The sequence below is a fragment of the Bombus terrestris genome, chromosome 16, assembly GCF_910591885.1.
Source record: "Bombus terrestris chromosome 16, iyBomTerr1.2, whole genome shotgun sequence".
NCBI lineage: Eukaryota > Metazoa > Arthropoda > Insecta > Hymenoptera > Apidae > Bombus > Bombus terrestris.
In genome coordinates this window covers 2,325,069-2,345,843 of record NC_063284.1, presented here as the reverse complement: position 1 = coordinate 2,345,843, position 20,775 = coordinate 2,325,069, and the positions used below count along the sequence as shown (strand labels likewise).

General features: G+C 36.3%; 1 protein-coding gene across 1 annotated transcript in view; it reads left to right on the top strand.

Annotated features, from left to right (window-relative positions):
- LOC100648300 (probable G-protein coupled receptor 158) overlaps positions 1-20,775 on the top strand; it is a 162,879-nt gene that overhangs the window by 75,810 nt on the left and 66,294 nt on the right. The window contains exons 3-4 of the mRNA XM_020867195.2: positions 5,360-5,483; positions 5,663-5,806. Coding sequence (XP_020722854.2) covers positions 5,360-5,483; positions 5,663-5,806 — 268 coding nt within the window. The remainder of the gene's footprint in view (positions 1-5,359; positions 5,484-5,662; positions 5,807-20,775) is intronic.

Here is a 20,775-nt window from a genome sequence, read left to right as displayed (position 1 = left end):
CGTTACTGGACAGATAAAGCAGATGGGTCAGTTACTAGTGAAACCAGTGGAATAAGTCAGTTACGTATCGGTCATAATAATGAAAATTCGTCGGAAAATAGTTAGGAAGACGGTATAGTTTAACAAGTTTCTAACAAATATTAATCTGAATAAGAGAATGTGTCGTTTCTTCGCAAAAAAGTAGAGTAGATCTATTATTAATCAGCCAAGCTCAATAAAACAGTACAAGTAGTACAAATAAACTTTTTATTTAATTTACTAATCAAAAATCAGTTTAGTAATCAAGTTTCATTTGAAAAATATTATGAAATCGGTAGTATGACAAATGTAAATTTTCAAATAAATATTAATGTAAATATTAATATTAGAAGGTATCATTTATTTAGGAATAAGTAGAGCAGATCTGCTATTAATCAGCCAAGTCCAATAACACAATATGACAGTAGAAGAAACGATCTTTTTGTTTAATCGAACAATAGAGAATTAATATAATAAGGAAATTTTGTTCGAAAGAAATGATTAAAACGAAGGTACAACGTATAATAGCACTTCATAATCGCGTGAAACGTCCCATGTCCGCTTCTCTCGTCGTATAGCGAAGGCATCGCGTGGCTGGTTATTATTTTTCCGCAGTCTGGCAGAAGGTCCACAGTTTCAAAACGGAAGCATAGTCATGCATCTTCACTGCTGGTATTCACGTTTTTATAATCCTTTGCCTTGCGGCGAATATTTTACTGTCAGACGCTTCGCGAACAATTCCCTTTTGTTATTTTCTTGGTCCAGTGGGAACGTTCCTCGAACACGGTGAATTTAACTTCACTGAACGCAACTCGAGGAACGAAGGATTAGACGCTTTCGTTGAATGAAGCTAAAGAGCAACGGGATGCTTGATTAATTGTTAATTGCAGCCGGACGACCAAGTTGTCTCTCCTCGTGTTTAGCAAATACCCAGATTACGTACATTCGTTCCTTTTGCTGTTTAACCTTTCCTTCGTTTAATTAAAATTACAGTGCGGATTTTTATACAATTCTTTATGGACCTAATTAAACAAATAGCGCTCAGGCAGAGGTTTGCTTCGACTGCTAAATATTCTAACGAGTATCGTACCAGTGGTTTACAAAAGAAAATTTATAGAATAAGAAATATAAAATAGCAATACAGTAAGGAAAATAAGATAACAATATGATAATTGTATAAATTTTGCAAGATGAATTTGTATTTAAATATAGTGAATAAATATAATATGTAGCAATAGACGACAGCTATCGCTTTTCTACTATACAGCTATCGAAGCTGTATAGTAGAAAAGTTAGTAAAATCCATAGTTTGTCAATTTCGAATTTTCTTTTATCGCTTGGACATGTGACAGGCTTTTGTACAGTACGTGCATTCTATGCATTTTGGCAACCTTGAATTTTTTTATAAATATTTACAATGCTTACATACATACTAATTATTATTCAAATTCTTTTCAAATCAGTTTTGACAAACAAAATATGTCTGAAATATGTAAGATTCTTCGTGATTTCAAATCACTTTCTGTCTAGTGAAGTCAGACTAGTGAAATCAGACATATAGTTTGCAGATTAGTGAGATCACGCAGGTAGTTTTCAGACTAGCGAGATCAGACAGATAGTGTTCAAACTAGTGAGATCAAACAGGTAGTGTTCAGACTAGAGAGATCAGACAGATAGTGTTCAGACTAGTGAGATCAGACAGGTAGTGTCCAGACTAGTGAGATCAGGCAGGTAGTGTTCAGACTAACGAGATCAGACAGATAGTGTTCAGACTAGTGAGATCAGGCAGGTAGTGTTCAGATTAGTGAGATCAGACTAGTGAGATCAGACTAGTTAGATCAGGTAGGTCGTGTTCAGACTAGCGAGATCAGACTAGTGAGATCAGGTTGGTAGTGTTTAGACTAGTGAGATCAAGCAGATAGTGTTCAGACTTTTGATATATAGATATATTAAAATAAAATAAAATATGGTTAGTTTTTTGTTCGGTACATTCAGACATAAGTTAAATACAGTCAAAGTTATTTCAAATTAAGTTTATATTAAGTGCAATTAAGTATAATTAAATGAGCTTTTGAGTTAGGCCAGCTAAGTACGGTTAATTCCACGTAAATTTGGTGGTTTTGCAACGTTCGGAACTTGACTAAAACTAACCTTCAAACAAGAGAAAATGAAGCATGGCTAGGTTCAAGCTGCATTCCAGTTAGACGGACTGAACTAATTCCACCGCTATCATAGAACTGAGAGAACCGACACGCACAACCAACAAATAACTTTTCAACGTTACTGCGATAATAGAGCTAATAACATTCAACACCTAAAACATAACCTAAAATGAACATATTCAAACTCTAGAAAAATGAAGATCAGATATTTCCTTTATTTGGCGTCATTGCATTATTTCCAGTTGCATTATTCCGGGATAATTACCAACTTGGAGTTCGAATTTTACGCGTAAACTTAATTATCTCTTCTATTTCCGACCCCCTGGTTGGAAAATCTCCGTGAATCGACTGGACTAATTTCGATAATTGGCTCTGAAGTCGATGTCTGTGTGCATAAACGAATCGAAATTTCACGATCAAGCAAGAAAATGCCTGACGTTTTGCACGCTCGTGTTGCGTTCGGAATAAACGAACAAATCGAATTTGACCATCGTTTTGCAAGCAGATTGGAAAATTCTGCATTAGTTTTATCCTTGGAATCGAGGAAGTCAGAGTTTACAGAGAAAATCCACAGGTTCGTAATAATTGAATTAATTCGTAACTGGCCGTGAATACATGGAGTCTCGTTTCCACAGATTAGGTTAATTAGGGGAAATTGAGGTTAATTGGAAATCACGCTAAAAGAAGGTCTTTTCAGGATTTGCAAACTTCCACGTTGAAAGACGATGGAATATTATCCATGGAAAGGGATCTTTCTACCTGTTAAACATTTGCAAAATAAAATTCATTTACCGCATAAGGAAATTCTTGAGAAGAAACGCTACTGTGTTTTTCTTTGATTATTTGATATTTGCCAATTCCATTAATTAATTAAGTTTACATTGTAAACAAGTGACACGGTCGATACTCAAATAAAATCGAATTAAGCGATGTAAAATTGAAAAATTGGTTTGGTTAATCAAAATTTATTCAAACAGCCAATAAGAAATCTCGAGAAGAATATTTCAAACTGTGGAAAAATGTCAAAGTTCCTCTAACGATATCCAAAGTTTCTTCAAACGACAAGACAGTAATATTGGCTTGGCAATTAACTGATTGCGGATTTTGTCATTAGGTGGTATTGACAAAACCCGTAATCACTTAGTTGCCAACCGAATGGAATCCTGGAAACTTTAAATTTTCAAGATTATGAAATTTGTAATTTTCCTAATTTTCAAAACCTTCGCATTTCAAGCGATTACAGATTTCCTGAATCTCAAATTTTCAAAGTACGAAATTTTAAAACTAAAATTTTCTAAATTTAAAATCTTTTAAATTCAAAAATTTTTAAAATTTTTAAAATTTCAAAATTGGAAAATTAAAAATCTCAGAATTCCTGTAGTATTGGGTTGGCAACTAAGAGATTGCGGGTTTTGTCAATACCATTCTTTTTCACTCGTATCTTATTTACTTGCCAAAAAATCACGTTCCAAAATCAACACTATCATCCACCTATTTATTTATTTATTTCTACCTATTTATTTCCACCTTCTGATGTACTCGTCATCGCTAAACGATTAATGAAGTCGCGATGAAAAATGAAGAATTAAATTCATATAGCAGAGTTTGCTCTGTCAGTGGATACTGTTACCACAACTGATAACGCTCTTGACAAACTCGTGTCTGTTCTGTTACTACTGTAATGAATATTGCTGGTTCCGTTGCATACACTGGTTAGAACTCGCGTCTTGTCATTAGCGATACAGAGCACGTGCTTCACAGAGGCGAAGTAAATTGATCAACGCCCACGTTTCGTGGTCCACGTCGCGCTATAACAGGTATTTTATTTGAACAGGTGCATCGTGTCTGTCACAGCTACAAGACATGAGAGCCAGCCAGGCTTTTTTAATGCGCGTGCATGAACGTTTGCAAAGTATACTTTTATGCGTTTCTGTGATCGTAAAAGTGCACATAAAAGGGGAGTTCAGAGTGAGGGAAATTAACAAGTGAAAGACAGCATTGAGAAACGGAAGAGGGAAATAGAAAATGCGAGGGAAAGATGGAACAGTCTGAAGGAGAATAAAAGAAAACGAGAATAAAAGGAAGGGAAATTTAGGGAAGCCGATGGAAAATTAGTAGACAAGGGAAGGAAAATTGAAAATGAAGGGGAGGGAAATTTGAAGCTAACAGAAGGGAATCGATCAATGGGAAATTTAAAGTAGAGGAGAGGCAAACAAAGGAAAACCTTGAGTTAGGAAAAGGAAACTAATGGAAAAATTAAGGAAAAGTAAGAGAGATGAAAGAAAATTAAGGGAAATCCCAGGGAAAACTGAAAGAAAATGAAAAACACAAAATAATTGAAGGAAAAGAGGAGAAAATAAAGGAAAATTCAAATAAAAAGAAAGGGAAATAATGGAAAATGAAAAGCTAACAATTCCTGAATCATTGTAGAATCATTGTTTTCCTTTTTCAAAATGAAATCTACATGGAAGTATTAAAATCCAAAGATCATAGTAAAATCGATAGTTCCTATTATGAATCAGGCAGTTTGTTTGTATAATCAGTTCATGCAGTATATTCGACTCACGTTTACCAATTATACTGTTCAATCAGTCCAATTAATAGATCCAAGCTTGTTTGAGTTATCGTTTTACTATACTCAATATATATATAATCCTATTGAGTATAAAAAAACAATAACTCAAACAGAGGATATGAAAACATGTTAACTGAACCTTTCCATTTTCTTGACTCACTGTCGATATCCACTCTGAAAAATAAGCCTTACTTACGTCTAAAATATTGTGTTTCAGGCAAGAGGATCCTCACTTTCAGAACAGACGTTAACTATGCTTTATTGCACAATAAAGCGATGCAACGATCAATAGCTTTACGCGTGGCATGCTTCGTCGTTTGACACTGCCGTCCATTATGCCGGTCACAAGCATGAATTTCGATAGGAATAACCTTGTCCTCTCTCCACTATGACTTTCAGTCAATTACCACTACCCTTTGGTTCAATCTGTCACAGCGAATAACCATTGCCACTTTGACTCTATCTACGTCCTATATACTTAGCAATTTACCTTCCTTCTTATTTTATATTAATACATTTTGTTAATTGTTCTTGGAAGATGGTTATGCGAAAAATATGTATAGACAATCTTATGAATAATTTCATATCTTTTCTCTTTTTCCAGAGGGACAAGTGGAATAGACATTGATCTACGCAGACTTGACATAGATCAGTGCCCTCTGCCACCAGGATCCACTCAATTGAACATTTTTGCAGCCAGTGACAAATGCAAGAAACGCACCACCGAGGTTAGTTGATTTATTAATAAAAATTGTTAGCTTGTATTATTGGTAAAATGTTAACATATAAATTTAGCAAAATTTTTGTTTCCTTTTTTTTCTTGTGTATCAGCTATTTAATATTTCATTTGGAATTGAACGAAGCCACGATGATGAAGTTCACATCTAATTGTAATTTTCAATTGCAGTGCATCGCCATCCCAGGACTTGGTTTCCGTCGTGGAAGCTACCGATGCATCTGCAAACGTGGCTTTTATTACCCGGACACCAAGTCTATCAACCGATACTACAATGGCACCGTGATCGAGGAAGAGTACGAGAAATTGATGATGGTAAGTTTTTCAAGCAAAAAGAAGTACTTGAAAATTATATTATAATTTGTCCTTCGTACATTGAGTTGATATGGATTGTTTATAAAATTAAGAAAGCACTATTTGTGGATTTTACAACTATTCCAAAACTACTCTCACCCAAAAGTATTAAAAGGTTGCTCTACACTATATTTCAAATTATTATATTTTAGACTATCTTCTAAAGTCCTGACAAATCCTCAACAATTCTTCTCTTGGACTATTCTTAAAAGTCTGAAAATATCGCCAACCATTCCCAGAAATCCCTTTCTTAAACTGTTTCTAAAAGTTTAATAAAATGTCAATAAAAAAGTCTCGAGTCGCTTAAAACTGTCCTGGAAAAGCTGGAGAAAACAAAGAATTCCAAATACCTTGACAAACTATAGCCATTCTTCAATACGCTCTTAGTACCATAATGAATCTCCTTTAAAAACTGCTCTGCTTAAAACTATTTTTAGGAAAGTAAAAGAGATGTTAAGAAATTCTCAGACTATTTTGGATCGTCCAGAGAAACCGCCAAAGAGCAACTATTAATCATTTTCTCCAACTACTTTGAATTCTTCTGGACCTGCAAAGGAATCTCAGACAAATTACAAGACAACTTCTTCACTGATAACTTATCAGTGTCTCGTGGCTCTGACTAAAAATCATGTACAAGGGCGAGCAGCCAGTTAGTTCCAGGTCACAGAATATTCTTTCCTGCGAGGATTTTCAAAAGCAGCTTCGCTGTAAATCGGCTTGCCGGTTGCTCGAGGGTTCTTAGCCTGGTTAAACACCTCTGAATCCCTCTTCGTGTCTTGTTCCTCTGTTGATCAAAAACTTGGAAAAACTTCACGGTTGTGGTCTCTCGCTCAAAAGATGAAGAGAAGGAAAAATTGGAGGGAATGAGATAGCACGTTGCTTTCGGCATTCGGAGTTGCCTCTTTCTTCCAAGATCCAACTTCTCCACCTCTTCAGGTGTCTCTCAATGTTGAGTCAGGAGTTTCGTGGATAGCTCTTGCACAGTTCTGGAGAGGCAACAAAATCACCATCAAGGAAAAAGAAACGCTTCAATACCCAATTAGAGTGTAGACACTGCCATTGTTCAAGTGGCTCCAGGTCGGTTCATGAGTAACATTTTTGAATAAATGTTTGCAATAAAACATGCAGGCTAGCGAGAAGAAGAAATTCGTAGAGACGGTATTGTTGTAGAATAGACATTTTGTCAAATGGAATCACCAATTGGATATTTTGACAGTCATCGTGCTGAATCCACGTTGAGATTCTTCCAAGTACATAGAGAGTTTTAGTTCGCTAATTATTATTGACTCGCTTCAGGAATCTCACAAATTACTCCTATAAATCTCTAATGGTAAATTATCAACTGGTAATTTTAATTGCTCTTAAATTTCTTTCTAAATAAATATTAGGTTTTACTTAATTGCCAATCAAATATATAAAAATCCGTGCTCTTCGTCATCTTCTCTTCAGCCAATTTAGAAACTCTCAAATCATATATTAATGTACATCAGATATGAACAAAAATGTTTACTGGGCGTAGAGTTTTAAGTGCTTTAAATCAGGTCTCGCAGAGACTAATAATTGCTAGTCAAGTTCCTCTAAGTCCACAAAAATGGACTCAACATTCTGGCAATTTAAAGCTATCCGCAGTCTGGTCGCCGCGGTTCTCACTTGTCGCCATCAAATAGAACCCAAGAACTTTATATCGCCTACGACCAAGACTGGTGATTCCCTTTTGTCCCCAACGAAATACAGAACATGTTGCTGATTCGTCGGTTCCTTTGAAGTATTCGACTAATCCCTGGTGAAACGAAAGTGCTGCACACGATCCATGGACCTGACCATTTGAAACAATTCCGGCAGCTAGTTCCAACGTGGACGACCATACTATGCCGGTATTAGGCGAACGTTACAGACCACCGAGTCGCCGAATTAGGCGACTGGAATGGGACAGCTGGTGATTGGTAGACAGACTGGGATCATGAGCCAACCTGCAGTTAATTTATTGTGGTCGTAACTCAAAAGTAACATAGAATAATTTGGTCAGCTGGTTTCATGGTTGGCTTCTTTCAAGGTGGATTGAATTAGGTTGATTGTTAGACGTGTGTGGGATCTATAACTTGATTTGTGGATCCGAAGGGTTCCTGGATTGGCTGAAGGAGATGTAAGAAGGTGATAAGTGGTAGAACATGAATTTTTATGTATTTAGGAGAAATTGAACAGTCAGACTATCACGATTGGCCATTTCTCATAGAAATTTGGGTGATTTTAGATGACTCTGGGTCAGACAAGAGAATGCAGACGATGGTGGCTTCGTTTAATTATCAATTTTACATAATTGTGAACCTGCAAGCTCTCTCGTTGATGTTGCATCACTGGGACACCACGTGTCAGAAGACTGAAGTCTCTTTTATTCATTTGCACAGTCCTTTACTGAAACACACATTTATCTAATTAGATCAACCAAATGGAAATGGACTTTTAGATGTTAATTCGTGCAAGGGATTTGCATACAGACAAAGTAAAATCTCACTGTATATCAAACACTACGTTGATCCTTTTTAGCCAGCCAGTTGGCATGGAACTTAAAACATTGACATATTGTACTTTAGCTATGTGGTGTTGATTTGTTATAGGTCGTTTGTAATTGTTGATAAATGACCAGGGATCGAGTAAGAAAGTACCTTGAGAGTAATTAATGTGCTAAGAGGAAAAGGGCAAAATCCGTTGGTTTTACGGTTTGCGTGAAAGGAAAACCGCATTCGAGGCTGAAGGAGAAATCGCTGATTTTAATGAGCTCCATGCAAAGATGAACATAAATGCACATACTGTGAAGAGCAGTATGAGAGAATAGTGGGATTTCTACTTGCTTTTGCTTGAGTACCATGTGAAATTATTGTGTAGGACTGCAGATGCTACGTTTATAGTTATGCACGTTTTAAACAATGAAGCTTCGCCATCTTCTGGAAATGGCTAGGATTTAGGATATCGGTTGGGACTTTTGCATATTTCTTGTTTCCAGTTCTTGCACGATAAAATGTTTTTGGAGTATCATTGGCATTACACACAGTATGTTCATAATATTATTCTAAGAATAATTAAGTTTTTGGGTATTCGTTACAAATTTCTTCATTTTTAGCCCAGATTGCATTGTGTTTTTCTAAAATTTCTTGTATTCCTAAAACAATTAAATTTTGTAATATTAATCCATGAAAAATTCTTCATGTTGTACACTATATATGTAGTATAATGAAATATTGTTGAAAAATTTACTACAAATCATTGTCTGGTCAGATTTAGAGAATTGTTTAAAGAAAGATTATTTAAAAATTCACTAAATTCAGTTAATGTAATCGATACCATGAACGTTAATATTTCTCCACTATCAGCTACATATTTTTGAAAATTACTTTTTAACTAATTCTCTACAAGTTGACAAGCCTGATAACAAAATGCACCGTTTTGCAGTAATTTCAGGCTAATAATAGCGGCCTTGCCATGCATTAAAAGGCTCGACGACGCAATTTATTTTTACTTCACATCCTTCTCAACGACTTGCCACAAAGAAGAAGAAGAAGAAGAAGCAGGAGTAAAAAACACAAATTTCAAGGAGAAACCTCGCAACCATTTTTAGTGAAAGATCCATATCGTTGTTTAAATTATACGAAGGCAATCGGCCAGGATGGAGCCCTTGCAACACCGTGAAAGAGGAAATCACGCGAGCTATGAAAATTACTTTATAGCAAACGCGATACAAAACTCGGCCTGGTTCTGTTCGTTCTCATATTTTTCCATTAACCCGTCACGTAATCCAGAACTGCACGTCACAAACGACGTGAGCAGGCAGGGAAAAAATGACCCAATTCTTCGTCTCAAACTTTACATTTTTTGAACGGCCATCTAATCGAGGGAACGTCAAACTCGCGTTAAACTTGAAACAATCGTTTCCTTTCTGTCAAAACCAAATAACCGTGCCAATTTTATTCTATCCCGTATATAATCACACGTGTCTGCGTATTTTTCCGATATTTCTGTTAAAAAAGAAAATAAATAAACAGTCGCATGTACGACGGAAATGTCGCGAAAGAAATAAAACGAGAAACTTTCAATAATCCGTGGGGATCGATTGAAAGTCGAGATGGATAAGTTTTGCTAGTTATTTAATAAATAAACATTTGTCAAATATTGTATCTTATAGAAATAGTATTTCCATAGGTTGAGCAATATTTTTCTCTAGTACGATATAATATGTCAATCACATTTTATATAACAAAATTTAATATTCTATTCGATATTTCCATAACTTGGTAAAGTTATCCAACTATGGATAAATCTTGCTTTTAACTTAACAAACATTTATTTTGCAAATATTTTACTCTGATATAATATAATATAATATAATTTACTTTGACATAGTTTCTTAAATATAATTTAATTATGTTTTACTTAATACAATATTTCTATAACTATAGCAATGTAACGATGGATAAGTTCCGGTGCTGGTCTAGTACACTATTGTTTCTCAGATATTTTATTTAAATAATATCCGCGTGACAGTAATTGAACAAGAAAAATGATTGTTCCAATTAACTGACAAAAAGTAACAAAGTAGAGATGTGTATAATACACACCAAAAAAAAAAGAAGAAAATAAAACTACCTAGTAACGAGCTAACAATAACAACTGATATAGGGACATTGCAGGCTCTTGAATCATAGTAACGATCGCACGACTGCATTAAAAATTGGAGCAAGCCTCGAAACTTTACCCAAGAATCTCTCCATTCCGAAGAACAGGAAGGAAAGAAACAAAAAAGGAAAAACCAAAACAAAAAGAAGAAGAAATTATCGTGTTGGAAAGCAATAGAAATTATTTCATTTATACAGCACTACAGAGGCTAAATTAATCCCTAGAGGGTAGTAAAGGTAGGAAAAAAGTGAAGGGAAAAAATGCTTACGAAAGTATAATTTTTTCTCGTTGAATGAAAATGTGCGGAATCCCGTGGCAACGTGCCAGAGGAACAACTATCGTGTCCTCCATAGGGCCGTTTGCATGAAGCTGCGCTGTTAAGTACACGACACTAACGCTAGATATCGAATTTCAGGTGATTCTTCACTTGTTTTTCCGTGGCTCGTTTCTGAGAAACTTTTTCACGAAAACAACGGATACGAGTTTTGGAACGAAATCGTAGTTAGCAGCAGAATTCATTGCCGAATCGCTATCCACGTTCAATCGTCCGTGACGAAAGTGAATTAAACTTGTGGATTGGAACCACGGATTATCGAGAACCTGTCATCTTAATCGACAGAAAATTATTCGAGCGCCCAAGAACCAGAATGCTTATCGTCCTTTTCGTCCGAGTGGTAAAACGAAAAAGTTACTAGATTCCTTCGTAACTTCCGATAATATTCCCTAGACGCGCGTATGCAGCCCTTTGGGCGCAGAAATTCCTTCGAGAACTTGAACGCGACGCAGCAGAATATTCCGTGGTTATTTGTGGTTGGTCGTGGTAAATAACTTGGCGTGACACGTGACTAGTTGGAAATCTATTCCAAGGATTCTGTGAACCTCATTACGCTTAACCCATTAAGAACCCATGACGCGTTAACGCAGCGGTTCGTTTCTAATTTATTCCTGATTTATGTAGTTGCTAAATTCCAACGAATTTATATTGCACTAGTGGAAAGCGATTACGAGAATTTATCCAATGTCTTTGCATAGTGAAAATTCCAAAGGTTAACATGTAAATCTCCATCTCTAAAGAAAATTTAATCTTTTTCCCATAGAGAAACGCCTCAGGGTGTCAGGTTCAGTTACGACCAACATTCGCCAAAGGTTAGATAGAAGAAAATGTAAAGGTTAAGGTCTTGATTTTTGAGGTTATAATAGCAAAACTATTATAACCGCGTATAAACATCTGATTAAAGGAAATTGGTAATTTTTCAATGGCTGGCACGAGAAAAAATTTCAAAGGTTAGGATTTAGGTTAGGATTAGATGGTATTAACAAAATCCGCAATCACTTAGTTGCCAACCCGGAGGAACTTTTCGATCTCTTTTCCATCAACAACACCTCAACACCTGCCATAAATCATTTGTGCAGCGATAGTTGCGGCCAAGGTACTCCATTTTGTGGCTGCCATTCGGTCAAACGCTATTTTTCTCGAGCACCCTATACGGCCAGCGTATAGAAGCTTGGACAGTCTGTCGATTCGTTCGTTCCTTCGCGCGAAAATGGGTATCGACAGCAGCCATGCTGTCATCCGCACTGTCATCCGGAGTTATGTGCCCGGTTTGACGAGCGCACCTGCGCCGGATGGCGAAACGATTTCCCATTGGCGTTTCAGCGAAACGTTATTAATTCGTCGACCCGTCGCATCGAATGGTTAGTGTGACGTATGAAATGAGATCTTTTCATCAATGACTCTGTCGGTAAGGCAGGTTCCTATCGTTCGGTCAATTGAACTCTAGGGATTTTCGAGATCGATCGGTTTTGAATCGGCTATATTCTTTTTTATAGATGCACTTTCCTCGATCACTTTTCTAAGCACAGTTTCCGATAGTTGAAATAAAAGCTTGACGTGTGAGAATTTCTGACGGTTGACAATCAAATGCTGATACTATGCGACTAGAATTCGGACATTGTACCGTCGGTCAAGAGCATTTCCATCGTAAATGAGAAATTAGCGATGACAAGAGAAATGATGGAATTTCAAATTGAGATCCGGATCATGTATAACCTAGATTTGTATTTGGGTTTCGTGATCAATTTAAAAAGAAACTAGGTCCAGCATGGTCTAGATAGCGCACAGTCTACATTTAGGTTAGTTTGGATTTTGTCAGATTAGACGGAAAGTTCGTTGCAAATATACGAAAAATGAAGAACGGTCTGTTCTGGTTTCTTCGGTAGAATCCGAAACAAAGCTTCGCACTGGTTGCAAAGGCTCTGGCAAAAATAAGAAACCACATGTACTGATGATCCTATCCGTCACAAACATGTGTCAAACCAGGTCACCATGTTCCCAAGAAAAAGCAATGTGTCATCGCACACTACTAGCAACAGTTCCTATGTTTGGAAAAACATCGTAAAACAGAGCAGCTCTCGAGAGAGAAAAAGAAATTTCGAGAAGTGTATGATGCAAGACCATTCGATGCAGCCCCTCAATTACCGTCGTTGCGAGCTCTTCAGTTTCCTCTGCATAGACAATTCTACTTTTCCCTTTTCCTCCACGTAGTCGACGAACCTTGTTTTGTTCCGGTGAAATAATACCTGAACAATAAACAGGACGATAAAACCAGCTGATTCGGTTTTGCTTTCGTTCGTTTTCCTAGTTAGTGGACGTTGCCAGTGAAACGGGTCGCATAGACGTCACCAAAGGTATCGTTGAAAAGAATCATTGTCATTTGTCCGTTAATGTTCCCCACTACGTTTCCCGTCTTTATGATCCTCGTTTCTGTTTGCTTCTGGTGACTTTTTCTCGCTTTTGTTGTTCTCTCGTTTCGTTTGTTTCATTCAATTGGAAAGCTGCTATTTTCAGGCCTGACCTTTTGATCAGAATGGGTAGATTGTGGGTACATTGTGGGCTATTGTTGATTGACAATGGTTCCAGTGGAAGTTCGTTCTCTGTTCTCTCACGTGGTTCTACTGTGAAAATTAAAACATGTATCCAAAATGTATGTATTCATTTGATTGAAAAATTTCTTGTTAGAAAGAATTTCACCTAGAATTTCCTTCCACTTCGCGTGATCTCAGCTTTCTTAAATTTGCTAACATCGAAGTATTCCAATGTTTAGAATAAGTTGCCAACTGTTTAGAAATTGTGTTTGAATCGACGTTATAAAGTTCTACTTTAGCTTTTATCCGTTCTACACCTGACAAGCATCAAGTTATTTCGTTTCTCGTTTCACTTGGAATTCCACTTATTTTATTTCGCTTGGAATATTAAATCCTCCATAGTAATCCTTTATTCCATACGTTAGATTCCCGGGCCAAATTCGCTCCTTGACCTGGAACCTTTAAACATAAATGGGATCTAATCCAAATCTGACTCAAGCCTTCCTTTATTCCCCACAACTTCGCTACAATCGAGATTGAAACTTCCAAAGAACCAGAATTCTGTACGGCATTAAGACTTCACAGCTTTCTGGGGTCCACCCTATAATTGGGTTCTTATTCACTTCTTAACCAGAATTTATAATAACTCAAAGCCCATTCAGATTCTTCCTTGTTTCACGCGACTGCTCACTGTAGTTGTTAAATCTCTGAGAATCGGAACAACGAGGAGTTCGCTTGGCCCTTTTAAAATTGTTACAGGACTACTGACACAAAAATCTGGCCTGAGCCTATTCTCACGAACCTTCTTCCCAACTTCCTACCCAATTCAGCTTATTCTTTTGAAATCAGAAGCTAATTCCTACATGCGAGAATATTCACGATTCCATTTACCATATCGACTGGTAATCCCTATTGGTCGATGCAATTCTCCAAAATCAATTATCAATTCGTCGACGTCTCCTCGACAGCCAGGCTCTCACAGAAGCCTTTTTATCACGCGATGCTTCGAGCTTCAGCGCTACGACTACGTACAGATCAGAGCTGGCCAAAATTTGTAATTCGTAATTGTTCCTAGAAATGTTGCAGATTTCGTGGACTCTTGCAAACTCGAATGATTTATTTGTAAAATACGCGGATAAAGATCTGAGACCTTTGACGATCCTAAAATTGTAATTAATCTTCCCAAAGTCGAGAAAAGCACTGTGTCAGTTCTAGCCTTCGTTCAAGGATGAGCCTCGGTCAAAAATTCCAAACTATTTAATTTGTATTTCATAAAAATGACTAACAATTGTTGCTCCGTAGGATACAAAGTGCAATGTAAAAGGAGATACTCAAGAATTCAGTGAGACACTCAAGAATCCAGTGACCTGATCGAAAATCCTCAGTGACCCATTGATATCAATTAAGAGCTGATGCAAGCTGCGATGTCTAATTTCTGAGAGATTAATGGAACGATAGGACGAAGGTATCTGATCGTCGACGATCCATCGCTAAAACCTCCACGTAGGTTAGATATCTAGCTAGTTAGAGTAGAGACCGCCGTGGCCAGGCCTCTCGTCATCGTCGACAAGCGAATTCCAATCAGAAAGCAATCAGCGGTAGCGCAGGGTATGCGTCGGTTTGCGTTAAACTTCAGTCAGAATGCCTGCGACGTAATCAGAAATGACACGCTGTCACAGTGAACAGACACACTAAGCTTGCAATATCGAACGATCACCGACCAGCCAGGGCCACCGTTCGATTCCCGTGTCACCTCTGTCTCCAATCCACCGTGTCTTTCTGACGTGCAATCTCATCGGCTGACGAGTACCTATGACAAGCGAACCATTGCTACGAGAATTTGCTATCCATCTAAGCGAGACCGTGGATCAATCTTGTCAGATTGAAACTGTTCAAGACCCCATACGGTGCACACGGTCTTGCCAATATTTGTCTACCAGTGTAGATGTAGATATTTTTCTCATCATCGAGCATGTTCTTGGTGGGAAAATAATGTAATGGATATGCTTCTATCGATTGGATGATTTTAATGGACGTTTTTCACTGAATAATATAAAATAAAATGAACTGTGAAAGGAGGTAAAAATCGGAAGGATTTGTTAAAACTGAAGATGGATAGTTGATGAAGAAGTGAAATTGATAGGATACGGATGACAGTGTTAATATTATGATAAGTAATAGTTTTATAATTACAGATAGAGTGAACAAATAATTAAGCGCAAACAATTTTGTTAATGTGATTAACTGACAATTTTAAACTTGGAAACTGCTGCTATCTGAAAGATGAGAAACTTGTCATATTCTTCCTCTGTAATCTTCTATTTGATAAAGCGTACTTATCTTGGAATACCATCCAAGGAAAATATATTTCCTAGCTTGTTAGTTGTTCCTAGCTATTATTAGCATATTCTGATTCGTGGAGAATCACAGAAATCTCATAGGAAACATTTTTGTAAAATTTTAGTTATAACGTTATTCCTTTATATTCTTCACTTATTGCAGTATAAAAATAATATTGTGTGTTAAAATATACTTAAATCCTAGCATGGGATGTAAAGATATTCGGTTCTACCATTTTTCTTTCCTATTTCATGAAAGGTAACCACAGTTTGACCATAAACTGCTTGTTCCACTGACGTGGCCACCTGTCGACCGAAGGGGCGAGCTGTTCTACTGATTGATCCACTTGTCCGACCATACGCGACCCTATTCTACTAATCCCCGGCGCTTGTCCGATTCTAATCGATTTTTTCCCCTTGTACCGGCCAGGAACATCACTGTGGATTATCAATTAATCGACCAAACGAACCAGAAAACCATTTAAACCGTGCTTCGTTGAATTCTAATCACTTTTGCCAACTTTCCAAAGCATTGTCGTCCTAATGTTATTTAAATTATCATCATTCATGGCATTGCGGAGTCAACGGTTCGGATTCTATACGTAAGTGTACTGTTAACGTAAATTATTTCGTCGTTTTGGCTTGTCACAGATGTTTACAACGCGTTGAGCGCGAAGGTCGCGCGAGTGATTGACCCATTTCACTGGCGAATGCTAAAGTTCCCGCCTCTCGTCGATTTCCATTAGGTGACTTACGCTGTCCGCTTCTGCTCCGCCTGTTTGCACCTCCCAACACTTTTTAGAAGCTTTTATTCTTTTCTTCGCGTTTCGACCAGCTCGAAATTTTGCTGACAATTTTTTATTCGAATTTTTTGTGAAATTTATTGTTATCGTTATTGTTATTACTGCTATCTATAGTTTTGCATCGACAGGATAGCGTTACAATGTTTGTTCGTGAATTTAAATAAAATTTCAGAGAACGCAATATTATTTTTATCATTGTCACGTGACTCTGATTGCGTTTAGGAAAATTCGTATTTCCATGAACACGACTAAATAAAGGGAGCTTAATTGGGTTCAGATGAAGGGGACAATCGTCCAGATTAACATTTAGCTACAATTTTTTCTTCTTTCTGCCTGATGGACAAATTAAAATTAATAATATTTGTGAGAAATAAACTTTATATAAACTAATTGTTCTTTTCACGAAAAAATTCCCAGATATTTTCCATACAATTCTATATATGGCAGCCAAATTTTAGACCAAAATCCCGTGCACATTTTCTAAAAGAAAATCCCAGATTTTCCAACTGTGCGAAATGCCACGTGAAACGATTTCTGCTCGATCGAACAGCCTCCAATTTAATAAACTTTCACAATTTCTCTGCAAAACAATAATTAATCACCGCTGCAATTTTATTTTCCGCCTGATAAACTAATTCTAGCCATTAATAGTTTCAGATAGAGAATTAGGTGTCTGACTGGCGTTTTATAAATCTCACAGCTATTTTCCACTCTATTATACCTCTTTGGAATTCTATCCGCTTAAAAAAACAAGCTCTTAATTAACTTGGCTACACGGTTTCGAAATGTTACACCAGTTCAATTAAGAGTAAATTTCGTTCCGTTCGCGGACGTGTTAATAATCTGGCTAACGAACTCGACACGATCCGAGGGATTAAAATTGCAACAAAGCTCGCGTTCAAGTGCTCGTAGTCTTATTACATCGTTGAACAGAAACACGCGGCGAACGCAGACAGACAAGTCAAAGTGTCATACACCAACGTGGATGGTAATATTTGTTTGTTGAAAGAATAATTAAAAATATTGTCCAGGAAGAAAAAATAGTTTCTTTCGTGAAATACTTTCGCTTGAATATAAAGATCAGTGAAGGGAAATACGATGAATTATAATAAATTGTTCCTTGCAGTGGAATAATTTTCATATTTGATGCTCTGATAAATAATTTTACATTGTTCAATGTATCTTCTTATTTCTTACTTTTTTTTAAATATACGTTTTTTAGTTTATTATGGACATCCTGTCTTTAAATTTGGAAGAATATTTTTTCCTTTTTTGCAATGGCATAATTTTCATATTTGTTGCTCTGATAAATAATTTTACGTTGTTCAAAGTATCTTCTTATTTCTTATTTTTTTTTTTAAATATACGTTTTTTAGTTTATTATGGACATCCTGTCTTTAAATTTGGAAGAATATTTTTTCCTTTTTTGCAATGGGATAATTTTCATATTTGTTGCTCTGATAAATAATTTTACGTTGTTCAAAGTATCTTCTTATTTCTTATTTTTTTTTTAAATATACGTTTTTTAGTTTATTATGGACATCCTGTCTTTAAATTTGGAAGAATATTTTTTCCTTTTTTGCAATGGGATAATTTTCATATTTGTTGCTCTGATAAATAATTTTACGTTGTTCAAAGTATCTTCTTATTTCTTATTTTTTTTTAAATATACGTTTTTTAGTTTATTATGGACATCCTGTCTTTAAATTTGGAAGAATATTTTTTCCTTTTTTGCAATGGGATAATTTTCATATTTGTTGCTCTGATAAATAATTTTACGTTGTTCAAAGTATCTTCTTATTTCTTATTTTTTTTAAATACAGGTTATTAGAATTTTTTATAGAAACTTAATTTATTTTGTAGTTTTTCCTAAGGACATCCTGTCTTTAAATTTGCAAGAATATTTTTCCTTTTATTTTTCTCTTCTTTTTTCGTATACATACATTGTTATCTAATCTATCGTACAATTAAATATGGAGAGTTTCGTAACAATTTGCATTGTTTATCGTGTGTAATAATCAACAGTAAACATGGCAACAACTTCATGAAATTCTACTCCCTGTAATTCCAAACAACTTAGACAAGGTTTCGTCTGTATACTCGAACAATTATGCTAGGAAGCAGTTGGAATTCATGACAGACACACGGTATGCCATTCCGTAGACTAATTTAATTATTAGCTTGGCAAATATGAGACGTGTCTCTCGAGTTTGAATTTGTCTGGCTAATGCCACACATGAAATTTCATTCTGCTAATAAATTATTATCATTTGCATTAACATGTGCTACGAGATATAAATGTGCAAGATATTCTTTTTCAACATTTATTTTATAGAAGAAGTACCATTTTTTTCTTCTCTGGATTTTTCGAAGTTAGAGTTGCTGAAATTTAGAATCGAAAATTTCTGCAATATGGCACTTGGAATTTTTGAAATTGCGAATCTTAAATTTCTGAAATATGATACGTATACTTACTGGAATTTGAAGTTTCAAACCATTGGAATCTGTAATTTGGAATTTAGAATGTTGGAAATATGAAATTTACAGTTTAAAGTCGTCGCCTTTCGAATGGTCTTCTCTTTAGAAAAACTAAGTTAACGAAAACTTTCAGCGAAAATTTGGAAGCTTCTAAAATTTAGAATTTTCGCTTTTAGCGTGTTCAAATTTGTGATTCATCGAAAATAAAATTTTAGAAAATTTTAGAGAATTTCTCTTCTTGCAATTCCTAGGAGCTGAAACTTTTCATTCTGTGGAAATTCCAAATTCCAGAAGATTTTCATTAATAGGAAAACTCGAAATTTTCCTTGGTAGGAATATTTCCCCTAAAGAAAAGTTTGAATCAAGAACCATTGATAGTTTCAAATTGTAAAATCATTGACACCATTAATGCCACTAAATCAGTAGATCAGTAAAAATACACGTAACAAATAAATATCGTGTAACAGGTAAAATGGAATCTTCTCTTAACATAAACATGTTATTCTGCAATGAGATGCGCCATAAGGTTCCATTCACGAAGCATGGAAATGGCAACTGGGCGTAGTTAGCTTGACCCTAACATCCTAAACCATAATGGCATCGTCGTTGATTTGTGATATCGATAAATTCTCCTGAACTTAAGTCCCGAACGTGAATACGATTTACCACGTTATGATTTGTAGCCATACGGATTTACGCGGAAGTAATCATGCATATTTGGTCGCTTATGGCTGAAGAAATTTGTTCCGATGGCGTGACACACATTTGTTTCCATGACACCGATTTTGACATTGGCCGCTAATGAACCGTCCGGTTGGTTGGCTCGTTGAATTACGGGCTATCGATAGGATTAAGAATGTGGCGAATAGCCGTCGAATGTTAATCGATTCGATTGCCGTATGGCCGCTTACAGCAGCGTTTATGTGATTTACGACCTGTACGATTCCACTAAAACCTTCCTTCATGGAATACAAATCTCTTCTGTAGAAATACAGGTGTTGCTTGAGAAATTTGAAAGAAACGTGTGCAGTAAAATGGTACTAAACAGTGTGTATTTCGAAGTTAGAAAAAATTCATTTATCGAGATACCATCGAATATTTCTTTTATGGAGAATGTTTTTATATAGTGTTTTATGGAAAGGTATTTTTTGAATATTCCTCTGATAGCGTTTAAGCGTTTCTTAATATCGAATATCCTCATATTTATCCATAAAGTAGCAGTAAATTTATTAACAAGTTCGCTATATTTTGTATATTCTTCTATATTTAACTCGCTCGCTTTAAACGATATACGGATATTTAGAAAAATAACATAACCGCAATGAGAGGAGCAGAAAATACAATAAGATGTACCGGAAAATAAGAGCCACGGAATCAGAAGAATTGTCAATTTTTCACTCTTGAAAGACAGCATAAATCACGATCTTTCAAACCCATTTTGTTTCACGTCGATACGTCGCTCCGTTTTCGAGATATCCAGCTTTAAAGTTTACCATTGATGTGCCGCTAAAATCCCTGAAAGTAAGCTTCACCTTCCACTCCTTCCGGGAAGTGCGTACGCGCGACCTACTGTATAGTAAAAAAACCCGCTGGCTCAGCGCCCTTCAATGGCAACCAGTTGGAGGAGCTTTAGGTCAGTGATGCGACTGAGTGAGACAGCGCTAGCGCGCAAAAGAGAGGTCAGTGACGCGCGCGAGTGAGACAGACGTTGCAGCGCGTGCGAGTGAGACAGACGTTGCTGCGCGTGCGAGTGAGACAGACGTTGCAGCGCGTGCGA